This window comes from Eutrigla gurnardus, assembly GCF_963514095.1.
Source record: "Eutrigla gurnardus genome assembly, chromosome: 5".
NCBI classification, from domain to species: domain Eukaryota; kingdom Metazoa; phylum Chordata; class Actinopteri; order Perciformes; family Triglidae; genus Eutrigla; species Eutrigla gurnardus.
The window spans coordinates 14,011,592-14,038,309 of record NC_139919.1 but is presented as its reverse complement, the minus strand read 5'-3'; the positions used below and the strand labels follow the sequence as shown (position 1 = coordinate 14,038,309).

General features: G+C 43.5%; 1 protein-coding gene across 4 annotated transcripts in view; it reads right to left on the bottom strand.

The window, feature by feature from the left end:
• The window catches only part of LOC311013815 (teneurin-3), a 126,700-nt gene that overhangs the window by 28,435 nt on the left and 71,547 nt on the right, over positions 1-26,718 (bottom strand). For 3 of the 4 annotated variants that reach the window (XM_084010035.1, XM_084010036.1, XM_084010038.1), the window contains 13 exons: positions 26,485-26,695; positions 25,322-25,423; positions 23,158-23,352; positions 21,898-22,098; positions 16,815-17,000; positions 14,584-14,604; positions 14,071-14,094; positions 12,899-13,045; positions 12,174-12,390; positions 6,778-6,897; positions 4,801-5,062; positions 3,581-3,848; positions 2,144-2,287 (listed from right to left, as the gene is read on the bottom strand). In XM_084010035.1, the coding sequence (XP_083866161.1) occupies positions 2,144-2,287; positions 3,581-3,848; positions 4,801-5,062; positions 6,778-6,897; positions 12,174-12,390; positions 12,899-13,045; positions 14,071-14,094; positions 14,584-14,604; positions 16,815-17,000; positions 21,898-22,098; positions 23,158-23,352; positions 25,322-25,423; positions 26,485-26,695 (2,098 nt within the window). The remainder of the gene's footprint in view (positions 1-2,143; positions 2,288-3,580; positions 3,849-4,800; positions 5,063-6,777; positions 6,898-12,173; positions 12,391-12,898; positions 13,046-14,070; positions 14,095-14,583; positions 14,605-16,814; positions 17,001-21,897; positions 22,099-23,157; positions 23,353-25,321; positions 25,424-26,484; positions 26,696-26,718) is intronic. The other variant, XM_084010037.1, reaches the window with a different exon arrangement.

The following is a 26,718-nucleotide window of genomic DNA, read 5'->3' as shown; positions in this document are numbered from 1 at the left end:
ATTAACTACTATCTATTCACACACACTGCAGGGGTAAACACAAACCATTTTATAATCATTTCATATTGTGTTGTGTAGGAACCGATGTTTTTCAGGATCTTGAGCATCAGGCTTTGCACTTGAAAGAAAATAAATCAGCTTTGAAGTGATTTCTCCATTTATTGCACAAAATCCAAATGAGTGACACAGTTATTACTGGCAACTGTGTGGCGATGCACACGGCGATGATAGCTGCTGATGGCAAACCTGTTGCCTGACACAAAAGCTCAGTTCAAGCTAAATTTGTAAATCCTTTGTGCTTTTTTTGACTCGTTGACTTCATTTCTGCTGCCAGTAAAGACCCTCCGAGCTGTAAGGTGAACAGTGCGACCTCTGAGCGAGAGAGTGGAGGCGTACAGTCCAGCTTTGAAGAGTGTGAAGGGATTCTAGGATGTGTTTTTTTTCTCTTCTGGATGGCTATACTGAAACTGTTGCATAACAACGTTGCCCTCCTCATGGTCATGTAAGGGAACGTTTCATCTTAAAATATTTCTTTTGCACCACGAGAAGGGACGTTGATGAATTTGCCCTCTCTTGCTCACTACATTTAAATGAAAAGTAGAGTTTGAACGTTTATCTTCCTCAGAGAGATGGAATTTGGTTCATATTTTCTTCAGCACAACGACCTCTAAAATACTGATGACCTGATGATGGCTTCACAGAGGGAAGACGTTATGCAAACATGCCACACTTGTACCTCCAATGGCTAAAAGTGACCCACACCTCCTGAATCTGTAAAACTAAAAACTTCAACCTGAGAAAATATGGATTAAGAACAACTAGTCATTATATTAGCTGTAACATTTGCACTGCTGTACAGCTTCTCTCCCAGAATAATGAAAACAAGTTGAATGAGAAGAAAAAAATCAATCATAAGCATAGCAGGCTCCTCAGCAGTGATGCTATTGCAGTAAGAAACAATAAAGAAAGCCCCCAGACTCCGTGGCTCACACACAATGGCTGAAAACATAACTACAGGTGTAATTACCAGTCTCTCTGATGCATTTGTTGTTCACAGAAGCTCATACATATTCTGTTAGATGCCAGTGAAATGGAGGAAATCCTCACTTGATTTGGTGAGATCTATAATATCCAGCTATCCGTGCGTTCATGACTTTGCAAATGCAAGTGAATAAGAGGATATTACACACAATTGCAAACTGAGCAAAGACACATTAAATGCCCACAAAAACAAAAAATAAACATGCAAAAGAAAACCCAAAGAAAAACCTCCAATCTGACAGCAGAAGACAAGGGGCTCCGCCGAAGACCGAAAATATAATCTCGACTATTTTCACGTTGGAAAGGAACAGAAACGGCGTTGGAAAAACTGGAACAGCGATTGTGAGCGAGAGTGGATTTAATGTCAAAGCAGAAGCTCGGCGAACTGACAACGCACACTACCCCGACGCCCACTCCCTGTAATTGCAGTGCAATCTCACTGCCTGTGACGGTTCTAACACAGCACTGAATCCCACAGATTACAGAACGTGACCTGCTGGGAAAGTAACCTCGCGATGACTCGGCCCCTGTACGTACACGTGGTGGGTTTCATTACACATGTACTCATGTCTCTGCATCGGCACGACAAAGACAAACCCCCCGTGTCCATTTATTGTACTTGGCAATTAAAGCCATTCTGATTGATGAAAGAGCGAGGAATTCATTTCGTTTGTTGAATTATTGCGAGAATTAAAACGTGACGCCTGTTCATCAAAAAACGCGAGCCTGGGCGAGTAGCAAAAGGACCCCGCTTCCTCCCGAAACAGCTGAGTAGTGTGGAATCGCAGCGAGCCCTGCACCCCGGTGACTTGGACGCTGATTTATTCTGTCATTACTGTGAATGATCGGCCCTTCAAAACGCTCCTCTATTATCTGCTGATGGGATGACGAACACTATTTCATTTTGATTCAAGTATTTATGGCGGTGATTCAGGGTAAAGACCACCTGCCTGTAACCCTGGAGAGGCCACCTATCTCCGCCCCCCCAACACACACACACACACACACACACACACACACACACACACACACACACACACACACACACACACACACACACACACACACACACACACACACACACAGGAGACAGAGCACGTACCGTTCTGGATGTCCAGAATGTGGTGTTTGTCTAACATCCACCCCCCCATGGTGGATGCATCCAGTTCATAGCCTTGTAGCACCGCCGTCCTCTTCTCCCAGAGCACCACATCAAGGCAGGACTCGTATTCGTACCCCACCGACACTGAAAAGTAATGATGGCAGACGCCCATGGTGAGCAAGGTTGCAACCTCCTTACCTGACACTTAAGGCAGCAATGAGGCTTGTAGCCCATAAGACATTCAGCACACGTCGGGGTTGTTTTTCTGTATTTGTGGGCTCTGCTTCCACTTCCACACTGTCATTTTCTCCAGCTGGGATGCTTTTAGAAGACCTGTGGGGTTTCCGGGTGTCTCACCTGCACAGTTTTGATTTTTATGCTCCCTCCTCTCATTTGTTCTGTCTTGTGTAAATGCAAATAAAGCGTGACGCAAAATAGAGCATTAAAGCGGCGTGAATTATTAAAGCTATAAAAGTCTCAGACACAGCCCATTATGGTAAATATCATAAACATTGTGATATGGTTGAGTGAATCCTGTTGATTGTCGGGGCTGTGAGGGTTTTCTGTAATATCTAAGCTGGGTTGCTCAAACATTTATCCTTCTTAACAAAATCTCTGAGACCTTTTCACACTTTAAAAAGATTTCCGCAAAACATTAAGACGCAAGTGCTACTTCATGTAGTCCTGTTAATACCCTCCTACTAAATATATCTCATAACACTTCAAATTAGACACCTAACAGGTAACGGGTAACAGTTCAGTGAGATACAGGGCTATCCATCGTGACTATCTTTTGAAGTGATAATAAATGACAGACTTATTATGACACACAACGCTTCCTAAGACTTGAGAAAAATAGCTCTAAAGGGAGTTTTCACAGTGAATTTCAAGATCTTAAAAGGCTTAAATACTGTATTACATATATTATTTCAAGAAATATTAATAAGATAATTTTCACTTTCATTTTTTTTCTCATTACAAACAAAATCAGCGCGTGTTGACTTTTTTTGGTGGCCTTTTTCCCCATGTAATTCAGCTCAGTTCAATTGATGTTAAAAAAATCATACACGAGATATCCTGTCATGTATTCTGTTATCATTTGTGAAGCTGGATGTTTTTTTTCCTTAGGCTACTGCCTCATAGGCAATATTTTTAGTCAGCCGCACTGCTGCTGAAATATCATACATGCAAAACAAAGAAGTCAGCAAAAGAGCAGTGGCCTTCAAAAATGCAGCACTGGGGGGATTTCAGGATTTCACACCACCTGCTAAATCTTTATTGCACATGGTAACAAAAGCAGTCCCCGGATAAATAATCCTCAATTTAGAAGAAAATAAAATCAATCTTCAAAAGTTCAACCAAGGTTCATTGCCTGAAGGTAGAGTGAGTAACTGAGTGAACCTGTGCTTACACAACAGCTTCACAGCGGGTACTCACCCACAGCTTCTGCCAGGCCAAAGACCTTCTGATTGTAGGCGTCGGTTTTATCCCAGATGAAGGTGTACGAGAGGTCGGGGAAGGCGGGGAAAGACTTCTGGAACTGACGGCCCATGACGGCCACCATCAGGTGGACCTTCATCAGGCCGAAGGGGAGACGGTCCTGGGTCAGCAGCACCTTGAGGATGGGCTTGTAGCCAGCCGCCCTGGAGCTCAGGTAGACCAGGTTGAGGTCACTGCCTGGTATGGCCACTTGCTCATGGAGGACCTGAGATATTAATTAGAAGTGGTGCCAAATACACAGCGTGGAGGATAGACTTAAGTAACAGGAGCAACAGGAGTCTGCTGCTATTTAATGAAGAGGATCAAATTAAATACAGGATGTAAGACATGATGTTTATGTGACGGAGCACTGCAACATGGTGCACTTGCTACAGTTGAGTCGGCTGTTATCATTCAGTTTAAGGCAACGTAGTCACGTGACAGAAATACAGGCTAATCATGGTATACTCTATGCAGCACATTTGTGATGAGCAGCCAAAAATATTAAAAATAAGTTCTTATACCAAACCACAGAGAACATTAGTCTAAATGCAAATTTAGCAAACTCCACAGGCAGTAAATTAATTCCTCATTATTTGAGTCTGTGGGGGGAAAAAAAAACTTTTACTTGAACACGGCAATTCTCATCTACGCTCCCAGTTCCCTTGACCAGGTTTCACCTCACCCTGCCGCTGCTTCATGTCCAAATTCAGATTTTTCCCTAAAATGTAACACAGATCTTTCCCCCCCCATCTCCTAATCAGTTTTAAAGCTGCAGAGCCACATTTTTGCATTCGGGGATTTTCAACTCCGATTTGAGCCAAATGGATATAAACCAAATCCTGCAGGCATGCAACCTCGATGTGATGTGCCCCTCCGAATTTATCAGCATTACTGTGAGACAATTTATGGCTTAGTATTTGGGGAGACGCCTCAGTTCAATCAAAGCTCAAAGGCAAACAGAAAGGCAAATCTGACTGTGGGTAAAACAAGCAAGAGAGGCCGTGGTGGAAGGAAGATAACAGCGTTATCGTGACTCTCCGTTCCAACACTGCCGCATGTAATGTCGGGATCAAACACGGGTCGAATTATTAAAGTCAGTCAAAACCATCAGATACCAGCACAAATGTGGAATTGGCCATAAAAAGCGCTGAAATGCGATCTCCCCGGGGTCTCACCTGGGTCTCGGGGATGATGGGGCTGTCCTCCGGAGACGTCTTGTACAGAGTGGAGAGGGGCGTGGCCAGGATGAGGGGGTTGGGCCTGATCAGGCCGGTAAGGTAGCAGCTGGGGATGTCGTTCTCCTCCCGCTTCATCACCACCGTGTCCATCACGTGGAAAACGTTCCAGGGCAGCCAGACGGTGCGGCGCAGCGTGGGAAACGGGGCGCGCTCGTAGCTCAGCGTCAGAGAAGCGCCGCCGTTGGCCAACAGGTCAAACCTTAACACAGCATAACGAAACCAGGAACCGTCACTGATTGGATAAACTGTGTTATTAGAGAGAAATAGAGTGCGTTTAGGACAATCTGCAGAAAATCAGCTTGTCTTTTATTGTCATGGTTCTTTCGGTTAGTAATGAATTGCTTAGTGGGTAATTGCTTCGATCTGGGAGCATGGTGTCAGTGATTTGAGATGATATAAATAAGTAAAATAAAGGAAGGACCTGGAAGTGATGGGGGTACATGTGAATCATGTTTTTTCTCCCTCCGTCTGATGTATTTTTAGCCATGTTACAATGCGATTACTGATAGGGATGACAGCCAGAATTATGGGAATACGCCTCGAGTTGTAATAAACTGGAATCACCCTTTAAGTAAGTGCAAAGTAAATATTTATTCCAGGAGCGAGGCTGATAACGCTTCCTCAATGGAAGAGAGAACCTTTCTCTACCGAGAGCATTCCCTCCATATATTATCACCATTCGCTGAATCTGATTTATGACTTTTGTTTAACCAGGCGCGGCGCGAGGAGACACTTTATGGTCGAGTTTGGTTTGGAATCTTTTGAGTCTCTGGAGTTTTCTCTGCTGAACTGGTTTTAATTAGCACGACATTAGTCAGGGAAAAGTTACTGGTTTGGAAATGAAGGGCGAGTCTTTGAAGTGCTGCTCTATATATTCTGTGAGCTCCACTACCCAGGGGGTAAAGCATCTGTGTGGTGACATTGCATGCATTCACATGCACAAAGACACACACACACACACACACACACACACACACACACACACACACACACGGAGCCAAGCTGTGCAGCTGACCTTAAACAGCTTCCTTCTCAAGCTCTCTCCACTTTGGGCAGTGGGGAGCTCACAGCTGCAAGAGGCCAGGCTTTGATGCTGTCCCCCCCCCCCCACCATCATCCACCCTCCTCCCCTTAACACACTGAGCGGATCTGTTGGCTAACCAAGTGTGATTATCCCCGTCCATTTATCACGCTCCTTGTCAGAAGAGTTACAGGGCGGAATATCTGAAGAAATCAGCTAATCCGCAGCTATCTGGGGACCCAGGGACGCGCCTCATAACAACAGCTGTACGACTCGGTGCCACTTATAAGCCTTTTATTCCACGTCGGCGACACATAAACATGACCTCTATCTGCCGAATTTGAACGGAGGGCCTCGGTTCGCCGTCTCCGACGAAGTCGACCGTCGGCAAAATAAAAGCTCCGACCCGCGTTGAACCCCTTACAGTAGAATATGACACACGTCGGTCTCGTACGTGTCGGCGCTCCCGTTATTAAGGAGCCGCCTGCGGAAAACAGCAGGAGAAGGTCAGACAGTAATCCCATGTTTTACTCCACTGTGGGCAGATTGATTCCACCCTTGCTGATTCAATGCATTTTAAACAGCCTGGTTCAAAATGGCCACCGCCACTGTGACATTTGCATGAGGAATGGTTCTGGGGCACAATGTGCTGCGGTTTCAATTTGTTTTGAGCACTTTTCTGTTGTTGTTGTTGTTGGGATAACTGCCGGGGCGATTTCCCCACTGTGGACAGATTTTCATGCACTTTCTCATACTGGTCTTGGGACAGCAGTCCATGCCACAAACACATGCATGCAAGGGACCTGGTGTTACATGTAAATGGGTGTCGGTGTATGCAGACGGATTGCTGCGTGTCTCTGCTGATGCATGCGTGCACAGAGTGTCTGCCTTACATGCCATCTTGCCGCGTGACGGTGTAGCCGTACTCCGGGTAGTGCAGAAAGGACACGTTGACTCCAATCAGCGGCGTCCCGTCTCCCGTGAGTACCTGACCTCGGATGACTGACGCCAGGCTGTGTGGAGCAAACAAGCACAGAAAAAAAGGGCTGAGCAAACAAACAATGGCAGCCGGCGTCAACAACGCGGCCGCGGCACCAACAACGCAAATAACTGTCATCTCTTCGCCAGCGGCACCAGCGGGGAGGTGTAATTTACTGACCGTTAGAAAATGCACGCACGTCAGTGGTTGTTATTCACCGAAATGCCACCTTACAGAGCACCTCTCTGTCTCTGTTTACTGCTTTAAAAGCCCATAATTCAGCGGGATGAGCTTTTTTGCCAGACATGGAGAACTGTTGAGATATTGCAGCATCTTACGTGTGTATTGCAGCATTTATATTCCAAGAGAACACCCGAATGGATGCACATTTTTCCCCCACACATTTAAGCCCTCTTTCCGTTTAAAGTGGTATTAGTTTGAAAAACAATGCAAAATAAAAAAAGGGATGTATAGCTTATAGGGCGATTCAATTTGAGAGGCCAGCACAGAAAACAGAAGAAAAAACAGCACATTATCCAGCCAACAAGAATTCAACACCATTAAATCATCAGTCTGAGATGTAAAACCAACTTAGTAAATGAACAATAGATAGCAGAAAACACATCAAATGAGATTCCCGAGTGAAATATTCCCACTAGAGTGATCACTCTGACCTCGCTGAGTTAAGAATTTCCCCCTAAATTGTATTTTCAAGTGTGATTATTCTGGCAAGTGCTTTTGCCTCCATGAGAGCGTCCTCTCGTCAGTGTCACACCAGGATCTCTTGCTCGCTGGCGTGATCCATGTCCGTGGCCGTACTCGTGATGAAGGATAATACATCAACAAGAACTGCGTTACAGCGAGTTCTTCAGCTCAGCTGCCGATATCCTCTTGATGTGAGAAGTTGCAGCGCTCGGTGGCTGACGTGTCAAGAGGCACTTTATGGGCATTCAGGGGAAAAAATAAATGTAATACTGGAGGCAAACTGTCACAAAGAGAAAAAAAGACATGAAAGAGGTTTTTGAAAAATGAACGAGGTGTCGATAGTGTAAATGTGAAAAGAAAGTGCAATTTGAATACAAATATGACTAAGTGGTCAGCGGTGAATAGCCGGAATGTGAACGTTTTTGGGCAGATTTGAAGCCTACGGAGGGAAAGCATGTCCGCCTTTTAAAAAAAAAAATAAATGCAGGAGAGGCTTTCTGAACCGAAACCCTTCCTTGGTGCATTCACATGTAGTGGCTGCCTTATATAAGTGTCCTCCTCCTGCTGTGCCACCAGAGCAGGTGGGCGAGGGTTAAATGCTTCACTTAAGGGCACCTCTATGGTAGTTAGTCCAGCATAGGGGAGCATTACTCATTCACTTTGCTCACCCGGATTCTCCCTGCTGGCAAATGGATTTCCTTCTGGTCAAAAGGCTCTCCACCTCCGACGTCCCCTCCCCAGCTTTCACCTAAAATACTGTATTTTCTTTGGCATTTTTTGCTTCGTAAATCACAGAAACGGAAGCGTCATACATTATTAAAGCCTCAGACATCCTCTGCGATTATTCAACATGACTGCGGCTCCTCCAGGTAAAACTTGGCCAACATCGTTTCTGGTTCGCAGATCCTTAAGTGTGAAGTAATTTGTTAAGTCAGTCCTTTGTTTGAAGGTAAGAAGGGGTGACAACGCAATATTTCTCCATCAACGTTTAATCTTTCCCTACTTCTCAGCCGTAGAGCAGAATTTTAAAAAGGTTCCCCTCCGCATTTGTCACCGGTGGGCAGAGGATGTCTCATTTCGCCGCTTTATCTCCGGGTCATTACGTGTATGAGACGGGGGGGATGATCAACAGCTTTACCCGCTCTTATGTCCCTCTGCTCAGCGCCCCGGCACAACCGTCTCCCATCCTTTATTTACCGGCCTGGGGAATGAGGCCACTTTAGAGCCCCGGCGTAGGTTCACTCTTTCTTTACTGCGTCTCTATTCATCTTTTGAGAGCATGCTACAAAAGCTGAACCAACCCCCCCCCCCCCCCAAACGAAACGCCAAGTCACACCACCTGCTCAAACTCTAGAAATGAATCATATAATTCATGCATTCTTATCCGTCACTGTCTCACTCCTGCTGTAGAAAAACACCATCTGAAAACCCAAAGGGAGACTTGTGTAGGGACATGTGATATGGCTCGGGGACTATTGGAGGGGAAAAAACCCCACTAAACCACAACACATGTTTTATTCTCTGTGCTATACGAGGGACGAGTTTACTGCAGAGTTCTGAAACCCAACCGCTCGCTGAAATCTGCTCCCTTTCACTTCGGCTTCTCAAAAAATAGGAGAGGATTGACCTCTAACTGTTTCCCATTTCTGTACCATTAGACATCAGATCCTCTATGACAAGGCATAACAGCCAGCGCTGCGGGTTTGGAAGTCTTGATGCTGTTCTGGCTTTGTTCCAGCGCTTCAGAGACTTTTTTAGAATGTATATTCTGCAAAGGCTGTCGATAAATTATTCAACCTATAACCTCAAATGAATGTTAAAAAAAATATGGGTCTCCAAACAACTGCCACTACTACATTCTACTTCATTATCCGACACTTAAAACAAAAAGTATTCAGTGTTTGTGCTGTAAGGGTAAAAAAAAAAAAGGTAATTAATTTGGCATATGTATGCGTGCTTGCAGAGCCAATAAAATGCACCATGGTGTTTTTGACTACAAAACTAACTTCTACAGGGGATAAAAAGGCAAATGAGTATTTTTGAGCAAGAGAGCTAATGCCACTGCCAGACATGAAATCGACAGTAAGCTGAAGACAATGAGCACGAGGATTACTGAGAACCCGGCTGGGAAGGAGAGAGGAGGAGGGGGGGATCGCCTCATTCTATATTTTCACTAAAGCATGCTATTTACATAAGGATTACTTTAAACTATTGGAGGAAATATTCCCAAAGCCTTCTGCACACAGTTGGCAATCATTTTCCTCTCCATCACTCACAAAACAAACTCCACTCGTGATTCTGAACAGATGTGGGAGTTTTTAGCTAGTTATGGTGAAAAGAAAAAAAAAAAAAATCACTCCAGCCCCCTTGCACATCGATGCAGCCCGGTGGTCAATTTATTAGGTTGGATTTTCTCTTCCTTTATTTAAATTTTTTAATCAATTCTTTTTATCTTGGGACTGCGTCTTAAAACTTGAATTCTTGCAAAAAAGCTGAAGGGAATGTGTGGTCACACTGCCAAGGTGTCACGATGAATAGAAAGCCAGCTTCAACACGAGAAGGTCACGGGTTTTATTCATGTCCGCTGAAGTTCCTCCGCTCTGTGGGTACATCTAGCAAGGCGAGGATATTTAAACAGCACATTTCACATCCAACGGCCATTTGGAGTGTTTCACTGAGGCACAAACATACAAAACCAAAAAAAATAGAAAATGAAATATTATCTGAAGAGAAAAGAAAACAAGGGAAAAGAGAGAACTTAGAAATCTTGATTGAAATTGAGCTGACTGATTCCAGATCTGCGGTGCATAAACACTGAGACTGCCGTGCGTGTTTGGTGCTGACCCTGGGGACAGGGAGCAGGTCTGTCCCAGATCATCTGAGACTCGCATGGCTCCCAACAGAGCAGCATATCAAACATGTTGCATCTTAGCCTTCAGTGCTTCACAATAATATGTTTTCAAATCAATTCTTTGATTCGTGAAAGTGGAGAACTGGGGTATTGTTTTCCACTTCCTTAGTTTTACTGAAGACTCATCACCTGAATCAACTGCAGTTGTCTGATTGATTTCTTTTACAGAGTTCTTTAAAGACAATAAATAAGTCACTAAAAAGGCATGAACACTCTGGCTATATTTTTAACAAGGTGGTGGACTGATTTTGGAAGGTAGGTGTTGCAATCTCGGTCTGAGTTCAGAAATTCGCCACTCTGATGGTCTGAAGTCTTAAACCTGGGGGCTTCGAGAGGACTCCATCTTTCCTTTTTGGCACCCAAAAATGTAACTGGAGAAAATCCTGGTCCATCCCAGATCACCGGTTGACCATTGCACTTATTTTCTTTTCTAAATCTACGTGTCGTCTACCTAACTATGGCAGGATATTTCATTGTTCTCCAAGGTGCAAGCTATCGGGATACAGATGCTGAATAGAGCTGAATATGAAGGGACCCTTAAGGATCTCCACGTCATTGCTGTTTGTTCGGATTTGTTTGGAACAAATGACACAAAATAGGATAGCATGCATTCATTAGTTAGATAATAACACATTTCTTTGCCGTATTGTTGCATTAGATGGCGTTGTACATACTTTCTCAGAAATCTATCATTAGAACGAACGCCTAAAATCCACTCTTACATTTTCAGTCAAAAAGCCTTATTAAAAAAGGCTTTTTGTGTTCTGTCAAAATATTACATCAAATTACCTAAAAATCACTTCTTTTGATTTCCTCCCACCAGTAAAATGATTTTGAGGCAAATATTATCAAAGCACCTACCATTCAAGAAAAGAGCTGAAAAGAAACTTGGCTCTGTCTTATGAAGTATGGGTCTAATGCTACTTCATTTATTAATGATGAATGTGAAAAACTACAAAAATAACAAAAATATAATACAGTAATGTATATTCTAGCACTTAAATAATATCTATTGATGAGGAAGCTTTATAAACATATTACGGACCTATAAGTATGTTTGATTGAGGTATCTAAATTGTTCTTTTTAAATTATTTTCTCTTTAATTCTCTTTAATCCTTCTAATTCATGTAACCTTGTTTGATGTTGAAGTGCAGAATACCATTAACTTTGCAGACTCTCTGTGATCCGACCCATTTAATGTGCTTTTCTGTTTGAAAAACAGTTTCCAGAAGAAGAAGAAGAAGAAGAAGAAAGAAGCCTTCTAGCAATTATCAAAGAGGAGTCATTTTAAGTGTGCTGGTCTTACACATTCAAATATACTGCTTTCAATTAGGTTTCCCATAAAAGATATACATTAATGTGCAATGGAAGTGGTTCCCTGAGAGAAATGTTTGCTGTGCTTTCCAATTTGGGAGAAGCACGTGGCTCCGTTATCATCATCTTTATGTTTCCACAGTCATAAGAGCCGTTTTTATCGGGGGAAAAACTCATTCTTAATCTCAACCGGTGCAAGAAGCAAACGCTGGTAAACACACTCGTCACCGTGACAGCAGAGACACAGAGATGTGAGATTCTCTGACGCTCCGGAGTGGCTTCACAAACACAGGTGTCTCCCGACTCATAATGAGACGGCACACAGCTAATGGGATGCAAAATAATTAAAGAGCTGTCGGCGCGCCGTCGAGCCGCTCACCTGCTGTTGAACGGGTTATCCCAGGGAATCACGTGGCTGCCGCTGGGACCAATCAGGAAGCTGACGCGGTCGTAAAAGCCCTTGGACGTGGGCTGGGCGGCTGAACTCTGGCCGTGGCCGGCGACGGCGGCGGGGTCGGGAGAGCCGCGACAGTAGGTTTGACCCTGGCAGGCGATTTGAATGCAGCAGTCTGGGTCCATGCAGTCGACGAGCCCGTCTGGGGAAAACAGGAGCGACAGTCAGGACAGGTAGGGGGGACGCCGCGTTGACCTGCACGCGTTCAAGAAACGTGCAAGCGCCTCCATTGTCCTGTCGAGCTCTCGTGCACACGGATGACTTCTAAAGTGAACTCCAGGTTCATTAAAAGTGACATCCTGAGCTGACACCAAAGTATGAACTATTTAAAAAGTACGTCACCGAACCTCAAAACTTTGGTCAGCGGTATATCAGACAAATCCAGCCCAATCGTATTGATATATAGTCTCAACTTCCCCGTATAATTAAGCCTGTGCCGTTTAACAACGTAGCTCTGCTACAACATTTGCATTTTCTTTCCACCGCTGATGTTTTATGGATGATTGATTTGTTTTTGTTTGCCTGCACCGTCACCGAGGAGTCGCATCAAAGCCAATTTTCTGTCTCGCACAATAACAGTTACATGACTTTTTCTCCCCTGAAGCTAAAAGGACTATTTGTACTGAGGGGGCTTTTTTTTTAATTCCTACCTCCCTCGTTATCCTTGCCGTCTGAGCAGAGCGTCTCGGTCGCTACGTCGCATCCCAGCCCTCTCCAACCTGACTGGCAGATGCAGTGCCAGACATTCTGATCCAGGACGCACCTCCCGTTGTTGTTGCACAGCCCCGGGCAGCCGTCTGTCAACACATGGTGTACGTGTCACACAGCGGACCACGTCAGAACGAGGAAATCAGGAGGAGAAGGGGAGGAAGAGCAGGGGTCGGGGGGTCATTTAGAGTGGACAGGGGAGGACAGAGGAGGGACAAATATGATAAGAGACAGTACTGAGTGGACATACAGTACAATACACCTCTGACAGGACTCGGGATGGGGGGGAGGGTGTGAGGAGCTACTGTCGTTTCACATGAGTTTCGGGGGGAGCACGTACAGCTACACTGGAAATGTTCAAATGTGTTGCATCAAAGAGGAGCAAGTTAGAATGGCTCTTTATAAGTTCCCATCATTGCGTGAATTCTCATCGTGTCATTCTCAAAAATCCAGGGTCTGACGTGGAGCCAAATTCACAACGACTTTGTGTTCGGATCAAGCTTTAAAGGGTTCTTAGCGAGTTCAAAGTTGCACAAATCCCATTTAAGAAGCTAAAAAAAAAGAGAAGAAAAATCAGTGACTGTCTTGGAAGTTCATTGCTTTGGCTTGGGAAATCATTAAAGCAGGAAATGGCCTCTTGCAGATGTTAGAAACACTCATGTGAAGTAACAGCAACATCAAAGGGAAGAGGGGGGAGAATATGTGTAAATAGGAGGGAAGAAGTGTGGGAAGAAGGGGAAGGATCAGGAGTCTCTACATTTACAGAAAACAGAGCACTTGCTGCCAGATCGCATTCCTTCTAGTGGAGGGTGAAGACAGGGAGCCGAAACATGACTAAACCACACCAGTTTTGGGGCGTTTAATCTGGCAGACACAGGGAATTAAGACAGGGGGAGGTGGTGGTGGTGGTGGTGGGAAGGGACCGTGAATCTGTGTGAGACTGGTTAAGACGGACAGGAGATGAGGAAACATATCGGGCGAGCGGGATCACAGCAGGAACATTATGATCGACTCGGACATAGAACAGGTGTAGATACGCCGTGCTAGGAAAGACAGAGAGCAGGGAGGGATTGTTTGTGACAATCTCCCTTGGGGGGGTAGTGGTTCAATTTACCTTTATATCCTATCTTGACTGCTCCTATTACACAACCGAGGAAAGGAAAACATTTGGAAAAGAAAATTACTCATCTCCTTGGTGGCAGAGAGCTAAGACTGACAAACACATTTACTTAATAAAACTTACAGGGAGCACAAAAAAAAAGTGAGAACGGTTGCCGGCATAAAGCTGATGCACCTGCTCAAAAAATGTGGGAAAAAGGGAAGCTTTGCAGGTATTTTTTTCCCCAAGTTGGCTTCTCCACGTTTTTAGTTTTCTGCTCTTATTTCAATCTCTCGACTGTGTAAGTAAATCACAGTCCTTATGGTGATTGAGCTGAACTGCTTATACTAAGCATGAGTGACAGGATATGACTGGAAAGTTGCGAGCTCACCCATTTTTTTTTTTAACAGAGTTCACTTTTTTTTTTTAAAGCAACATAAAGGTGTTCCGGATCAGAAGGAAGAAAAAAAAAAAACACATCTTGCATAAGGAATATAATTCTAAAGCAAAGTGAAAAAGTGTTTTTACCTGATACTCTGGAATCCAGGGCTATACATGTAAGCCGAGAGGGAGGTGGACAGAGATAGATAGGCAGACAGGCATACAGACATGAAATGGAAAAAGAGAACGCGTATAAGTAGGAGTTAGGCAAAGAAATGCAGATAAAAAAAACCCCAACAACAACAAAAAACATGTAGAAAATTGATTAGAGCGGGGGAGACAAAGGGGACAGAAGCTGCAGGTTTAGAGGAGATTTATAGTCGAGCTGCAGTGAGGAATCCAGACAAACTTAGAGCGTAGATGTTAATTAAAGCAGCGAGTGATTAATCAGAATTATGGATGCTTCCATGGTCAAAATCATCATATTTTTTTTCTATAAAAAGCGCCTTAGATGGTGATTATAGTTCCGTCCATAAGAAGCAACATAAATGGATTCAGCCTCTTAAGCTTAGTAAAATATTCATTGTTAACACTCCCCATCTGCTTTGCTTTCGCCAAAGCAAGACAGACTAACACAATGGAGAACACACGCTTCCTCTTGATAGCTGGTTGTTAAAACAGACTATATTAGCCGGTTTCATCTGGGCCTCCTTCAAAACATTTCACTGTCTGCTTGTCAGGAGCTTCGCCGTCTCACCCCCAGTCTATTACCAACGCATCATGAAGCAGCGGGCTGGGCTTTTTTCTCTCTCTCTCTCTCTCTCTCCTTTTTTTTTTTCTTTCAATGTTGTCGTCATCTCCACTTCGGTGATTTCAACAACCGCACGCCAATGAACCCGGCGGTACACTAAGACAAATCACAAACACCTCAGTCGGGAAAAAAAAAAAAAACCTGCAGTGCCGAGAAAGCAGCGACAATGGGTTAAGCCTTGCATATAAAACAGGATCTCGATGCGTGCGACAAAAGAATGGCCGAGGAAGTCCTCTATTCAAGCCCTGTCCATGTAACGTGATTAAAAGGCGCTTTGTGCAAATGGCAGTTATTCAGGGTTTGAAAGACAAAATAAGCTGCCGGTTCTTCAAGAAAAAAAAAAAAAGGTAACTGCCTATTCATCGCTGCTGCTTCCACAGCAAGGAGTTACTTTCCTGGCGGGAGCCTTAAACAGGAGGGAAGAAAGGGGAAATGGATGGTGCACAATCAGCCCTGAGGAGGGACAGATTAATAAGATCAGGAATGTGACCCCGCCGACAACTCCACCCCTCCCCCCCCAACGCCGTGGACCGGGGATCGCTGATGGGAAATCTTGTAAATACATAATTAGGGTTCAATGGGTTTGGAGTGCCAGATCTTTGCTTCACAGAGAGGACGTCGTCATTGAGAGGTTGGAGATGACACTTGGGGGAATGCTGTTTGACGCGGCGTGTCAGGGTTTAACTGCGGGACCTTTGACAGGGGGTGAGGTGTCGAGGAAGTTTGAGTTGAGGGTCAATAGGAAGTGACATCTCAGAACTCATTATCCTCATTAATGCCAGGTGAAGCGGTGCCATTTCAGAAAAAATGATATTCCAAAGAGGCCTACCGATGGCTTTCTGTCTCCCTGCATACCTGCCCTTGACTTGCTAATACAGGGCCATCACTTCGGCAGTCTAAAAGGTGGAATATCTAAATGGATGATGGGGAAATTACAAAGTTGATGTGGCGGTGAGGTGTTGGGGAGGGAAGAAAAAGTTTTGAAAAGAAAGAATAATAGTGACGTATAAAGCTGTTAAGTGGGGGAATTTGTCAGCTTCATTCCAAATAAACTCAACAATCTGAGACAATGATATAAATATTGTGTCTGATGTCATATGTGTCGGCATGTGTCTGGTGTTTAGCAGCTCTAACTAAGAATAGCTCGCTGCTTAACAGGTGGTGATGCTCCCAGAAGCAGCAACTGGCATTTGAGAACAAAACAAATGGAAACAACTGAACTGTTAATATGTCGAGTATTAGTCACCGTGGCGAACGTGGTAAAAACAGCAATAAACACATTTGTATCACAAGCAACGAACACTAAAAATAACATTTTTCAACACAGATGATCGTTATAAAGTACTTCTCACTAGTTTGTCATGCAAAGGTTTAGAAGTTTAGAATACAGGCAGCAACACGCGTGTGTCCTGATCCGTTTCCGAGATGCTTTCACCCGGAAACACCGACAGTCACACTCCAAAGTTGCCCTTTTAAGCCTGTCCATAAATGAGTTTCCTCTGAAGTTCGTGCCCTTCTGTCAAGTGCGTGTAGGTGTGCGGCGCCTGCATGTGTCACCGTGGCTCACCGATGGTGCAATGTTCCCCCGTCCAGCCCTGATGGCAGTCACACTTGCCCTCTCGGCAGACTCCGTGGTCGATGCAGCGTGGGTGACAGTCCCTCTGCTCACATTCTGGTCCTGCCCAGCCTTCTTCGCAGTGACACACGCCGCTGATGCACAAGCCGTGGGGGCCGCAGTCCACCACGCACACCTCTGTTGCAAAAAAAAGAGAAAGCCACAGACTCATGTAGCTGCTGTTGTGTGAAAAGGGTCTCCTTCCGTTCTGATGTATTTTGGTATTCTGTGGTCGTGTCGATGCATCTGAAAAATTCCCCTATGTTTGCTGAAAAAGTGTTGACTCGGCTGGTTAAAGCTGGCCAATGAGTCTGACTGTAAACAGGACATAATCTTAAAAAATGGATCCTAGAAAAGCCTGGAATTGTGAGGGAAAAGAGAGAGAAAAAGATATGCTGCAAATATTTCATCTGAAGAGGCTTATAATTAGTGCCATCTATAAAAGGAAATGTTAAGAAGCATTTACACCGGGGGAAGAAATTCAGGACTTTACTGCTTTCTATTGCTTTACGAATCTCAAATTGAGTTCCATAAAGCAAAGGGAAAAAAAAAGTGCATAAAGCAGGACATGATTTGACATACGACATTGAAACAGGACCCGCAATCAACTTTTATTTGGCTGCCTCTTTGCCAAATTACACAATGAAGAGTTGAGAGAGAAACAGGGCGATCAATCTTCCTCTTAAAAATAAAAAGTATGAAATGAATCTTGATCTACAGTGTTGTAACTTTTTATGGATTCCGGTGATAATAAAGTCCCTTAAATTCCCAGTGCTTGACATTTAATCTGTAAACCACATTCACCACAATACAGCACGGCGACAAAGCAGCGCCAGCTTGCATTAATACCAACGCAAACATAATGAGAGCATGTTTGAATGAGATAAAACTTTAAACAGAAGAGCAAAAAAGCGACGCTGTGCGTGTGTCCTTTGTCGTGGCAGATGGATGATATCTGATCCAGTATTTTATGTAAAAATCCACTCAGCCCAAAACTCTTGAGGACTTAAATTAGCTTATCAACAAACAGGTTGAAATCAGTGTAACAACCGCTTTTGTTCCATCTGAAATAACATCAAAGCTTATCACAAAAAACGATATAAGTATTGAGTCACACAGTGGAATGGTAGAAAAAGCCATTCTTTCCACGCCCATGCGAGAGCAACGCCAGCTATTATTGTAATTTTCCTTCCTGCAGTCACTTTAACTCATCTTTATCAAAGACTCCAGTAATTTCATGGGACACTTTATTTTTTTCTTTACAGAAGCAGAAAATAAAACCTGTCATTGCTGGAAAAAGTCCAAAGTCACAAAAACAGCAAATCGCTGCAATTACGTTTTGCATCTAAACACTTCTAAAAACAAGCGCTTCTCAGGTTTTACACATCGTGGAAGACGCTTCTGCGTGGAGCGTTGGCAGGCTGCGTAGAGGGTTATGGATTTGAGCGCGTTTCTACGTCTGGACTCCGATAGATGTTAGATCAACGTGATTTCTTCGAGTGTGGCGCATCGGAAACAGCAGAGCATCTGTTATGAAGCCGTGTTATCTTCAGAGATGTAGAGCCCAAGTGATTGAATCCATGGGTGGTAAGTAAATCAGCCTGTAGCAGGCAGAAAGCTAACCCTCAACAAGCTGTGGCTGCTCTTGTGAGAGAATAAGAAATGTTCATTTACTGGAATCGAGAGCTTCTATCAAAGCTTTTGAACGGAGGAGCCATAAAGCTTTCTCCGCGGTGACAGCAGCCGTCAGTGTGCTGCAGGAAAGTAGCTCAGCTATGCCCTCAAATTCTAAGTGACTCGATGCTCCAGGAAATGCATATAGCTCCCCGTAAGCGAAAAGTTTTGTGACTTTTTTAAAAAACTTAGGTATGGCCTGGAGGAAAAGCAAATAAGCCAAGAGACATAATTCCACCTTAAAAAATGTAAGAAGTTGCGGATAAAATATATCTACTCATTTTGGTTCATGTATTTTATTTTTTAAGCTTATCTACCTCACTGCTTTACACACACTCCCCTTCACTGAGACTCTTTTAGCAGTCCGTATCCAGCTCTCTGAATGGGTTTTTTCTTCGATTGAGAGACCTTGGATGGTTCTGATTAAGTCGGGGGCCGACACTGTAGAATATTAAGCGTGCCTCTGGAGGGGAGTCATTTGATTCCAAAGGGATACCTCCTTCCCATAGAATCTATGCAATCAATTTTTCATTAGGCCAAAAGTGTTTATCTGCCTTTAACATGCCCCTGACTGGAAGCTGGATAGGGGTTGTGGGCGGTCGATGCGTGCTGCTCGCTTGTTAATTAAAGTTTATTTAATTGAAGAAGAACCGCAACATTAATTAAGAAGGAGTCCCTCCACCCACCCAGGTGGCTCAACCGTAGTCCTCTGGACCGCATCAGTTCAGTCAGCTGTGGTATTGACAAGCCCAAGTTATCTGGCTGAGTGAGAGGATTGTGTCAGGAATTTGTAAACCTTTAAACGGAATAACAAATGACCCGCCTTTAGAAAATAAGGTGAGAGAAAATAAAAATAAAAAACTCACAACAAAACAATCACTCGTCCTGGGCGCCTTCCAAACAGGCTGCACAGGCATCTATCAACGCACCAAGCGGCCTCCTTATGATTTCATTTCCACTTGAATTCCAGCCAGGAGGAATGTGTTCAGCAGCTTTTTTCCCTCACACTGACAGAAACAAACAGCCATTTCTGCTTTTAATTGTTTGACTCGGTGTGGCCATTGCTCCTCTCTCCCTCTTTGCACACAGAGTCTATTCTGAAGGAGACGGCGCATAAATCACCCGATTCTCGTGCACAGATAACAGATGGGCGGAGCCAGCCTTTGAACTAACATGTCACCTACCTGTGTCGAGGAGCCCGAGCCTTCTGAATACAAAGGCGGTAACAAATGAAGAAGCTCTGCCGCGAGCAGATGGGAATACGCCATTGTCTCCTCTCCTCTAATAAACCTGACGCCGCTATAAAACATGCCGTCAAATGGGGTGGGTTTTTTTTTTGGACAAATCTATAAGTCATTTTTAAAACAACTCACATTTGTGTGGTATTTCAAAGAGAACACATGCTGGGTCTCGCAGGAGTAAAGCGCCGAGTCGAGGCTTTGTTGTGAGCATATGCTCGGTTTGGAAAATCAACACATGCCACAAGTGTTGATTACCAAACTTTAAGGGTGTGATCGCACTCACAGTTTGATTTATTTCATCCGAATCGCGAAGAAACAGTTTTATTGAGGGTTCGAACTACCAATCTGTGAGCTCTTGTAACAGGAATTTAACAAAGTCACGGACTTGGACTTCTGTGGTGAACCTAAAGACGAGCAGCAGTCCGGACTGGAGCTTTCCCACGGACCTTCCTTCGGTTAACGCTTTCCAAGCAGGAATGACTCCTGGCTATCTGATGTCAACATCTGTCTCCTCAGACCCATGAAAGCTGTTGTTATGGGTTCGCTATCTGCAGTTCCACCAGGTTTCCGTTCTCCCTCTCAAGAACTGAGACATTTCAGCATGTTGGTGCATTAAATGTTGTTCTCACACGGATGGATTAATAAAGTTGCTTTAGATACAGTTTATATTAAGAGTTATTGACTTATTCTACAATATATGGACACGACCTTGAATCATTTTTGCCCGTTGTGTTAAAATACACGTTTAAGCCAACATGATGCCAGAATAAACAGCAGGGTTTTCTTTACCATTATGAGACCCGGGCACTGCATAGACATATCTTTTGTTAACAGACTCCGACTGATATTAATCATTTTGGTTGAGCGGTTTTATTATATTTATGTTTTATTCATACTTTTCGTAGATTTTTCGCCTTTCAATTCCAATGTCTGATTATCTTTAACATTTAAAAGTTCATTGCCATTCGAATGGGTGTACTTGCATTGTAATGACATTGTATTATTATTATATCAGAACATAAAATGGTCTTAAATGGGAGCGGTATCATTCATCAGAAGAACAAAAAAAGAAGAAGTAATCATGAAAGGTCTGCACCCTCATCATTGTAAGTATATTCATTGTGGCTGTTTTGCATCAGTGAAAATATATAGTTCTGCTTTAATTTCATGTCATCAAAGTAAAACTTTGCTGAAGGTGATATAGCAGAGCTGTGAGCTCATAAAACACAGCACTGACAGTAATGTAACTTGCATGCATAGCTCATGAGATTAAAAACTGCAGCCAGGCTCCCATTCATCATGTTCGGAGCAAATCCTGACTTTTCAATTAATAATGTTGTTTCCTTCATTTGCACCTTATGGGGCGAAAGCTGAAAGATAGAGTTTTGACCATCAATATCATTCAAAGAGTTTAATTTCAAAATGTGACTTATTCATTTAGGTTCTCTAATATTTCCTAGCCGATATCTCAAAAACAGAGGTGATTAATTACACCCCCAGTTTCTAAATATGACACCCACATGTATTGAGCGAGATCTTTATATAAACATACAGCTTGTTAATGAAGGCTTGTGCATCTGCTATGGTGGACACCTGCAGTGTCTGTGCACAGCAAGAGGGAGTTCATTTGGAGGAAATACAAAAATAATTTGGTGCCAATTATTTTTTTTAAGAGGAATTCAGACATTATCTACAAAAAAAAAAGCATCTTTAAAAAAGCGTTATTGAACTGTTTGCAAGGATCTGTTAGAAGCGGACAAGTCGTGGCGTCCATCAATGACTGAAGGAATGAATGAATTGAAAGACCTTGCAGATTACAACTCTAAATAGATTAATACGCCATTTAATTCTTTACAAGTGTGTGGACTTTGAAGATATTCAAAAAAGATGATATTTTCTATGAAGACGGCATGCCACGCGAATACTTCTAATCACATTAGTGGCTTAAACGATTAGATTATGAATCAATTAGTCGATCGAAAAAATATATATAAATCTAAAATAATCATTCCAGCTACTTAAACGTGGTGATTTGTTGCTTTCTTTTTCTTGGCGATTTTATATATTTGAGTTTGGTACAAAACATGCAGTATCATAATAATAACACAAAGTGTTCTGACCTATGGAGCAGTCGGCCCCGGTCCAGTTGGCCTCGCAGACGCAGGTTCCCGAGTCGGTGTTGAAGGTGCCGTGACTGGAGCACTGCTCCGGACAAGTGCTCTTCAGGATCTCACAGTTGATGCCTCCCCAGCCCGGGCTGCAGTGGCACTCGCCGTGATGGCAGGCCCCGTGTCCGGAGCACGTCGGGTCCACGCAGTCCACTAAAAAGAGAAGGACAACAACTCTCTTTTAGACAAGATGTCAAACCAAATGATTTACTTCGGCCACTTTCCCTCTGCGGGCCAGGCCGAATCATTTTTTAAGAGGGGAAGTGCCAGATGACGGCTGAGCCACGGCTGAACATTCTTTGCAGTGTTTAGTGGTGGCCCTATGTTCGACTAGCTCCTCTACAGTATATTATAGGGTACTTCCAATATACTGACAGCATAATTATGCTCCATTATAGGCACTAGGAACAAGGGCACAATTAGTGTCAAGACAGATATAATCAATTACTATTAACAATTTGCAGATCAACTTGCTGATCTAGGTTAATAATTGGCAATTATGACCAACGTAATCAAGCCATAGGGATAATTTGCCACAGCGTCATTGAGCTTCCTCTGGAGGCTGATTGCTCTGTGCATTTCCACATCTGCTTGGACGGCGCTATTGATTACTCACCTGAACCAATTCATCACCAGCTCGGGGACTACAAATGCTACCGAGAGATGTTTCCTTCCCGTTTCACTTCACCTCAAAGAAAACCGCAATTTACTCATTTAGAAAAACTCAATGGCTTTTTTTCTTTTTTGTTGTTACGTCAAGGTCAACAAGCCGCGCGTGTAAATCTGAGCTGATAATTGTCTTTTTGTCCGCATGGGGATCGATAAAGTTAAATGCACTGAAGTCAAAGGGGGAGGTGAAAAAGGTCAAGACAGAAGGAGGCGCTCTCTCTCAATAAACGCAGGAACAGATGCTATTGACTGATCGACTTTAACAGGTGTCTTCAACGGCGGGGCATTCCGATGGCTGACTGCATCAACGGGCCGAGCACAATCTGTTCCAGCGTGTACCCTCATGTGGTCCAAACACTAAGAGGGAGTTAATTTATACAAACAATATCAATAACAACATCGAAAGCATTATCCGCTCGGCGGAGTTGAAAACACCCGATTGTTTCGCCAATGGACTGTGTCGATTCCCCCTGAGCTTCACACAGAAATATGTTGCATCCAGTCCGATGGGAAGACGCTGTTGTCTTTTCTCTTTTTTTTCACCTTGTTCACAGTTGGGCCCTTTGTGGCCGTTGTTGCACACGCAGTTGCCCGCCACGCACAGCCCGCGCCCACCGCATTGAGGATCGATGCACTGGGAGGCGGGAACGTCACACTCGGTGCCCTTCCATCCGCTGTAGCACTGACAGCGCCCCCTGGTGTACTGGCCATTACCGCTGCAGAGGACCGGGCAGGCAGCTGAAGAGACAAGAGGTGGAAAGAAATGGCTCTAATTATATCAGAGGGTTTGCTATACATAATGTTTAATGATCTTCAATGGTATCTCTTTTAATATAAAAGACATACTACTTAAAATTAGAACTATTTCACCACAGTAGTACCATTTCCCCCCCGCTGAGTTACATGATTTAGTTTCCTTGGACTGAAGTCTCATCTACTGGTTCTCAGTTTTGCCGATTTCCTATTTGACAGCCAGGCTCCTGACTCACTGAATGATGTCAGTCATTGTAAGCCATAACAAAGTCTAATTCAAATTCCAAATATTTTTTTTTACTTTGTTATTGTCATCGATAGTGGTTATATGTATACAAACACACAAATCAAATAATTAGGAAAGTTTGTATTTTTGTTATTTGGTTTGATTCCCTCTATAGTGTCTATTTAATAACAACTGTATTTATAGCAGTTCCTCCACAAAGACAACATTTAACAAGATTACATTTGAAGACATCATGACGGCATTATGATCTGCCTTCACTCAAACCTAATTTTTTACTGAATAGAGCCTGAAGGCATCATAATCAAGTCAGTGCGTGCATCACCAGCCTTATGCTGAGTGAGCCGGAGTGAGATGACAGCAGCCTGAGCATAAAGATGGGAAAGAGGAAAGGTAACACAATCTGCCACACAGCTCACTTATTGACATCTCATACTGGCTTCTTTAATCTGTATATATATATAAAAAAACAAAAAACCAAGGCATAATATGTCGGACTATTTCTTGAGACCAGTTGCTTGGCAACCAGTGAGAGACTCCAGGAAGTTGCTGGTTAAATATCACACGTTACAGCTCCATGTATATCACACAGACATGAGAGTGGTATCCATCTTCTCATCTAACTTATGGCAAAGAAAAAGGAAATAAGCATATACGCAGTAATATCAATCTATTCCTTTAAACTCAGACATGCAGGCAAGTTTGCTTTGCCCAGATTTGGACATTTCTGTCTCTGAGATTTGAAGGAACTTATGTATTGATGCTCAGTGCATTAAAAATGGTGGAATAGTTTTCATAGGGGCTTTTTTTGCTGCTTTAAAGTACAGGGTCGGCCATAAAGTTGGAATAATGTCTTTTATAGCGCCAAACAAATTTGATGCATGAATTGATTTCACCCGGTAATTGGGACTCGTAATGTAATCATTGGACCGGGTCAAAAGTGTTTACTGATGCATTTAAATAGGAATAAACAAAGGATTGTGTCTGAAAACAAAATATTCCAACTTTATGGGCAACAGTGTCGTTTCAATGAAACTAGTTGGGTAAAACATCTGGATTACTCATGTCAGGGCATTTGTTGTTACTTCCCCTGATACATGTCAATATATATGCAATCAGCTAATACTGCCCTTTATATCGATGAGCTTTACCAGAGGTCTTCAATATTTTCAGGCCAAGGACTCCGATTTGCTGATAGTGACACTGGAGGGACCCCTTATTGCATATCATATACAATTGTGTTGCTTATTAAACCGGGCTAATTCTATATTGGCATTTCTACATCACAATTTCAGAACATTTAACAAAAAGGATTTTTATTTTTATTTGCTTGATTATAGGTTGTATTCATGTTAACGTGTATTTTTGGACATATTTGAATTTTTGGAAGAAAGACAGTTTGGGATCAAATCATTTCGGGACCCCCTGCAGTAACTCTGGGGACCCCCTAGGGGTCCCGGACTACGTGTTGAAGATCTCTGTGCTATAGCATTTGAGACGCCATATATGAAGCTTTGCTTTTGATGCGTTTTTTTTTTCAATGCTTTGAGCACCAGTCAGTGTTGGAATGAAAGCAGACATACAAAATAATGATGATAATAATACCACGAGATGTAAATACATTTTTTTTTAAAAGTAATAAAATTGGTAATAACTGTGCCTTTAAATAATGAGCTGAAAGGAATACAAGTGATATATGAGCTTAATTACCTCTGGAACAGTACGGCCCGATGAATCCTGCGAAGCAGTGGCACGATCCCGCCACACACTCCCCGTTCCCGTAACAGTTGTGTGTGCACTCGGTGACAGACTCTGTGGGAAACAGCAGCGAGCAAGTTCAACTATTAATAACTCATCGGACTGTCATATTACAGCAAATATGAAATCCCACCTTAATATAACGCTTGACAACTACACAGTTTAAGAAATATTGCGAGACAACCGGGATCTTAACTTTTTCTTCTTTCTCGTGAATGAATCTGGGATTTTATAGCATCCCTTATCTGCAGCGCTCGTATCAGGCATGGCGAACATTCACAGCTATCTGTCCGTGTCCCACTAATGTCTAAGCCTCCATAACATGTTCGCTGCAGCCCGACTCTTCCTCCTCTAAGCCACGTTGAGTAAAAACCACATAGGCATTTTAAATGAGACCAAATAATTCCATTTTCTTGACACATTTTTGCTTTCCTCCGGTCCCCTCTGCTGCACCCCCCCACCCCCCAACCTCTTGAATGACTGATCATGCCCAAGCCAAGCCATCTCCTGAGTGTTTATAGCTCAAATCCTCTCTGAGTTGAAGTTAATCTGACACATCCTACCAACAGATCTTGTGTTCATTCAACAGACCATCGCTCATGAACGACAACCCCCCAAAAGACCAGGGGCCCCTTATTTTGATCGGCGTTAAGAGGGCAAACTTTTTTGTTATTACTCTGACTTGTATTGGATGTTCATCGAGCCGGCCTCAGAATCCAGGCAATTTTGACCTCACACATCCATACCTTCATATTTGTACAGTGGGATCAATGGAACTTCCCGCAGGAAATAGAAAAACGTTAACTCAACCTTAGTGTTTTTCCTAGCTCAAAACCCGCCAGGAAATTTCACAGACTTCAGAATGCTGAAGAGGTTGTTAGGAGGGAACGATCAATGCGTTCTTGTATTATAGTGTTGGGTGCTATAATCCACTACCCTCCGATGTAAACTTAGATCTGCCTCCTAGGTGGCTCAAAAGTTTTAACAAAAGCCGCTAACAACCTAACTGTTTGCTCATGCAGGCTGCAGCTGTTAAAGAAACTCTTCCAAACAAGTCATTACACATCATTCCAATCACACTCGTTAGCCAGCGCAGCAGATGTGTCTCCACACACCCTGGAAGATGGTGTTATAGGTCACTGTCTCCACGTTCCGTCCATCGTTGTAAAACGCCAGGTGCCACACCCCCGAGTCCAGGTACTGGATGAATCCGGCTTGATGGAGGGCGACCGGATGATCCAGCCGGGCTCTGGTCTCTGGTTCACTCTGGGCCCGGTGCTCTTTGGCGATAAGCCGGCTGCCGTCCAATAGCTCCACAAAGTCGTACTGCAACACCAGAGCAGATCCCC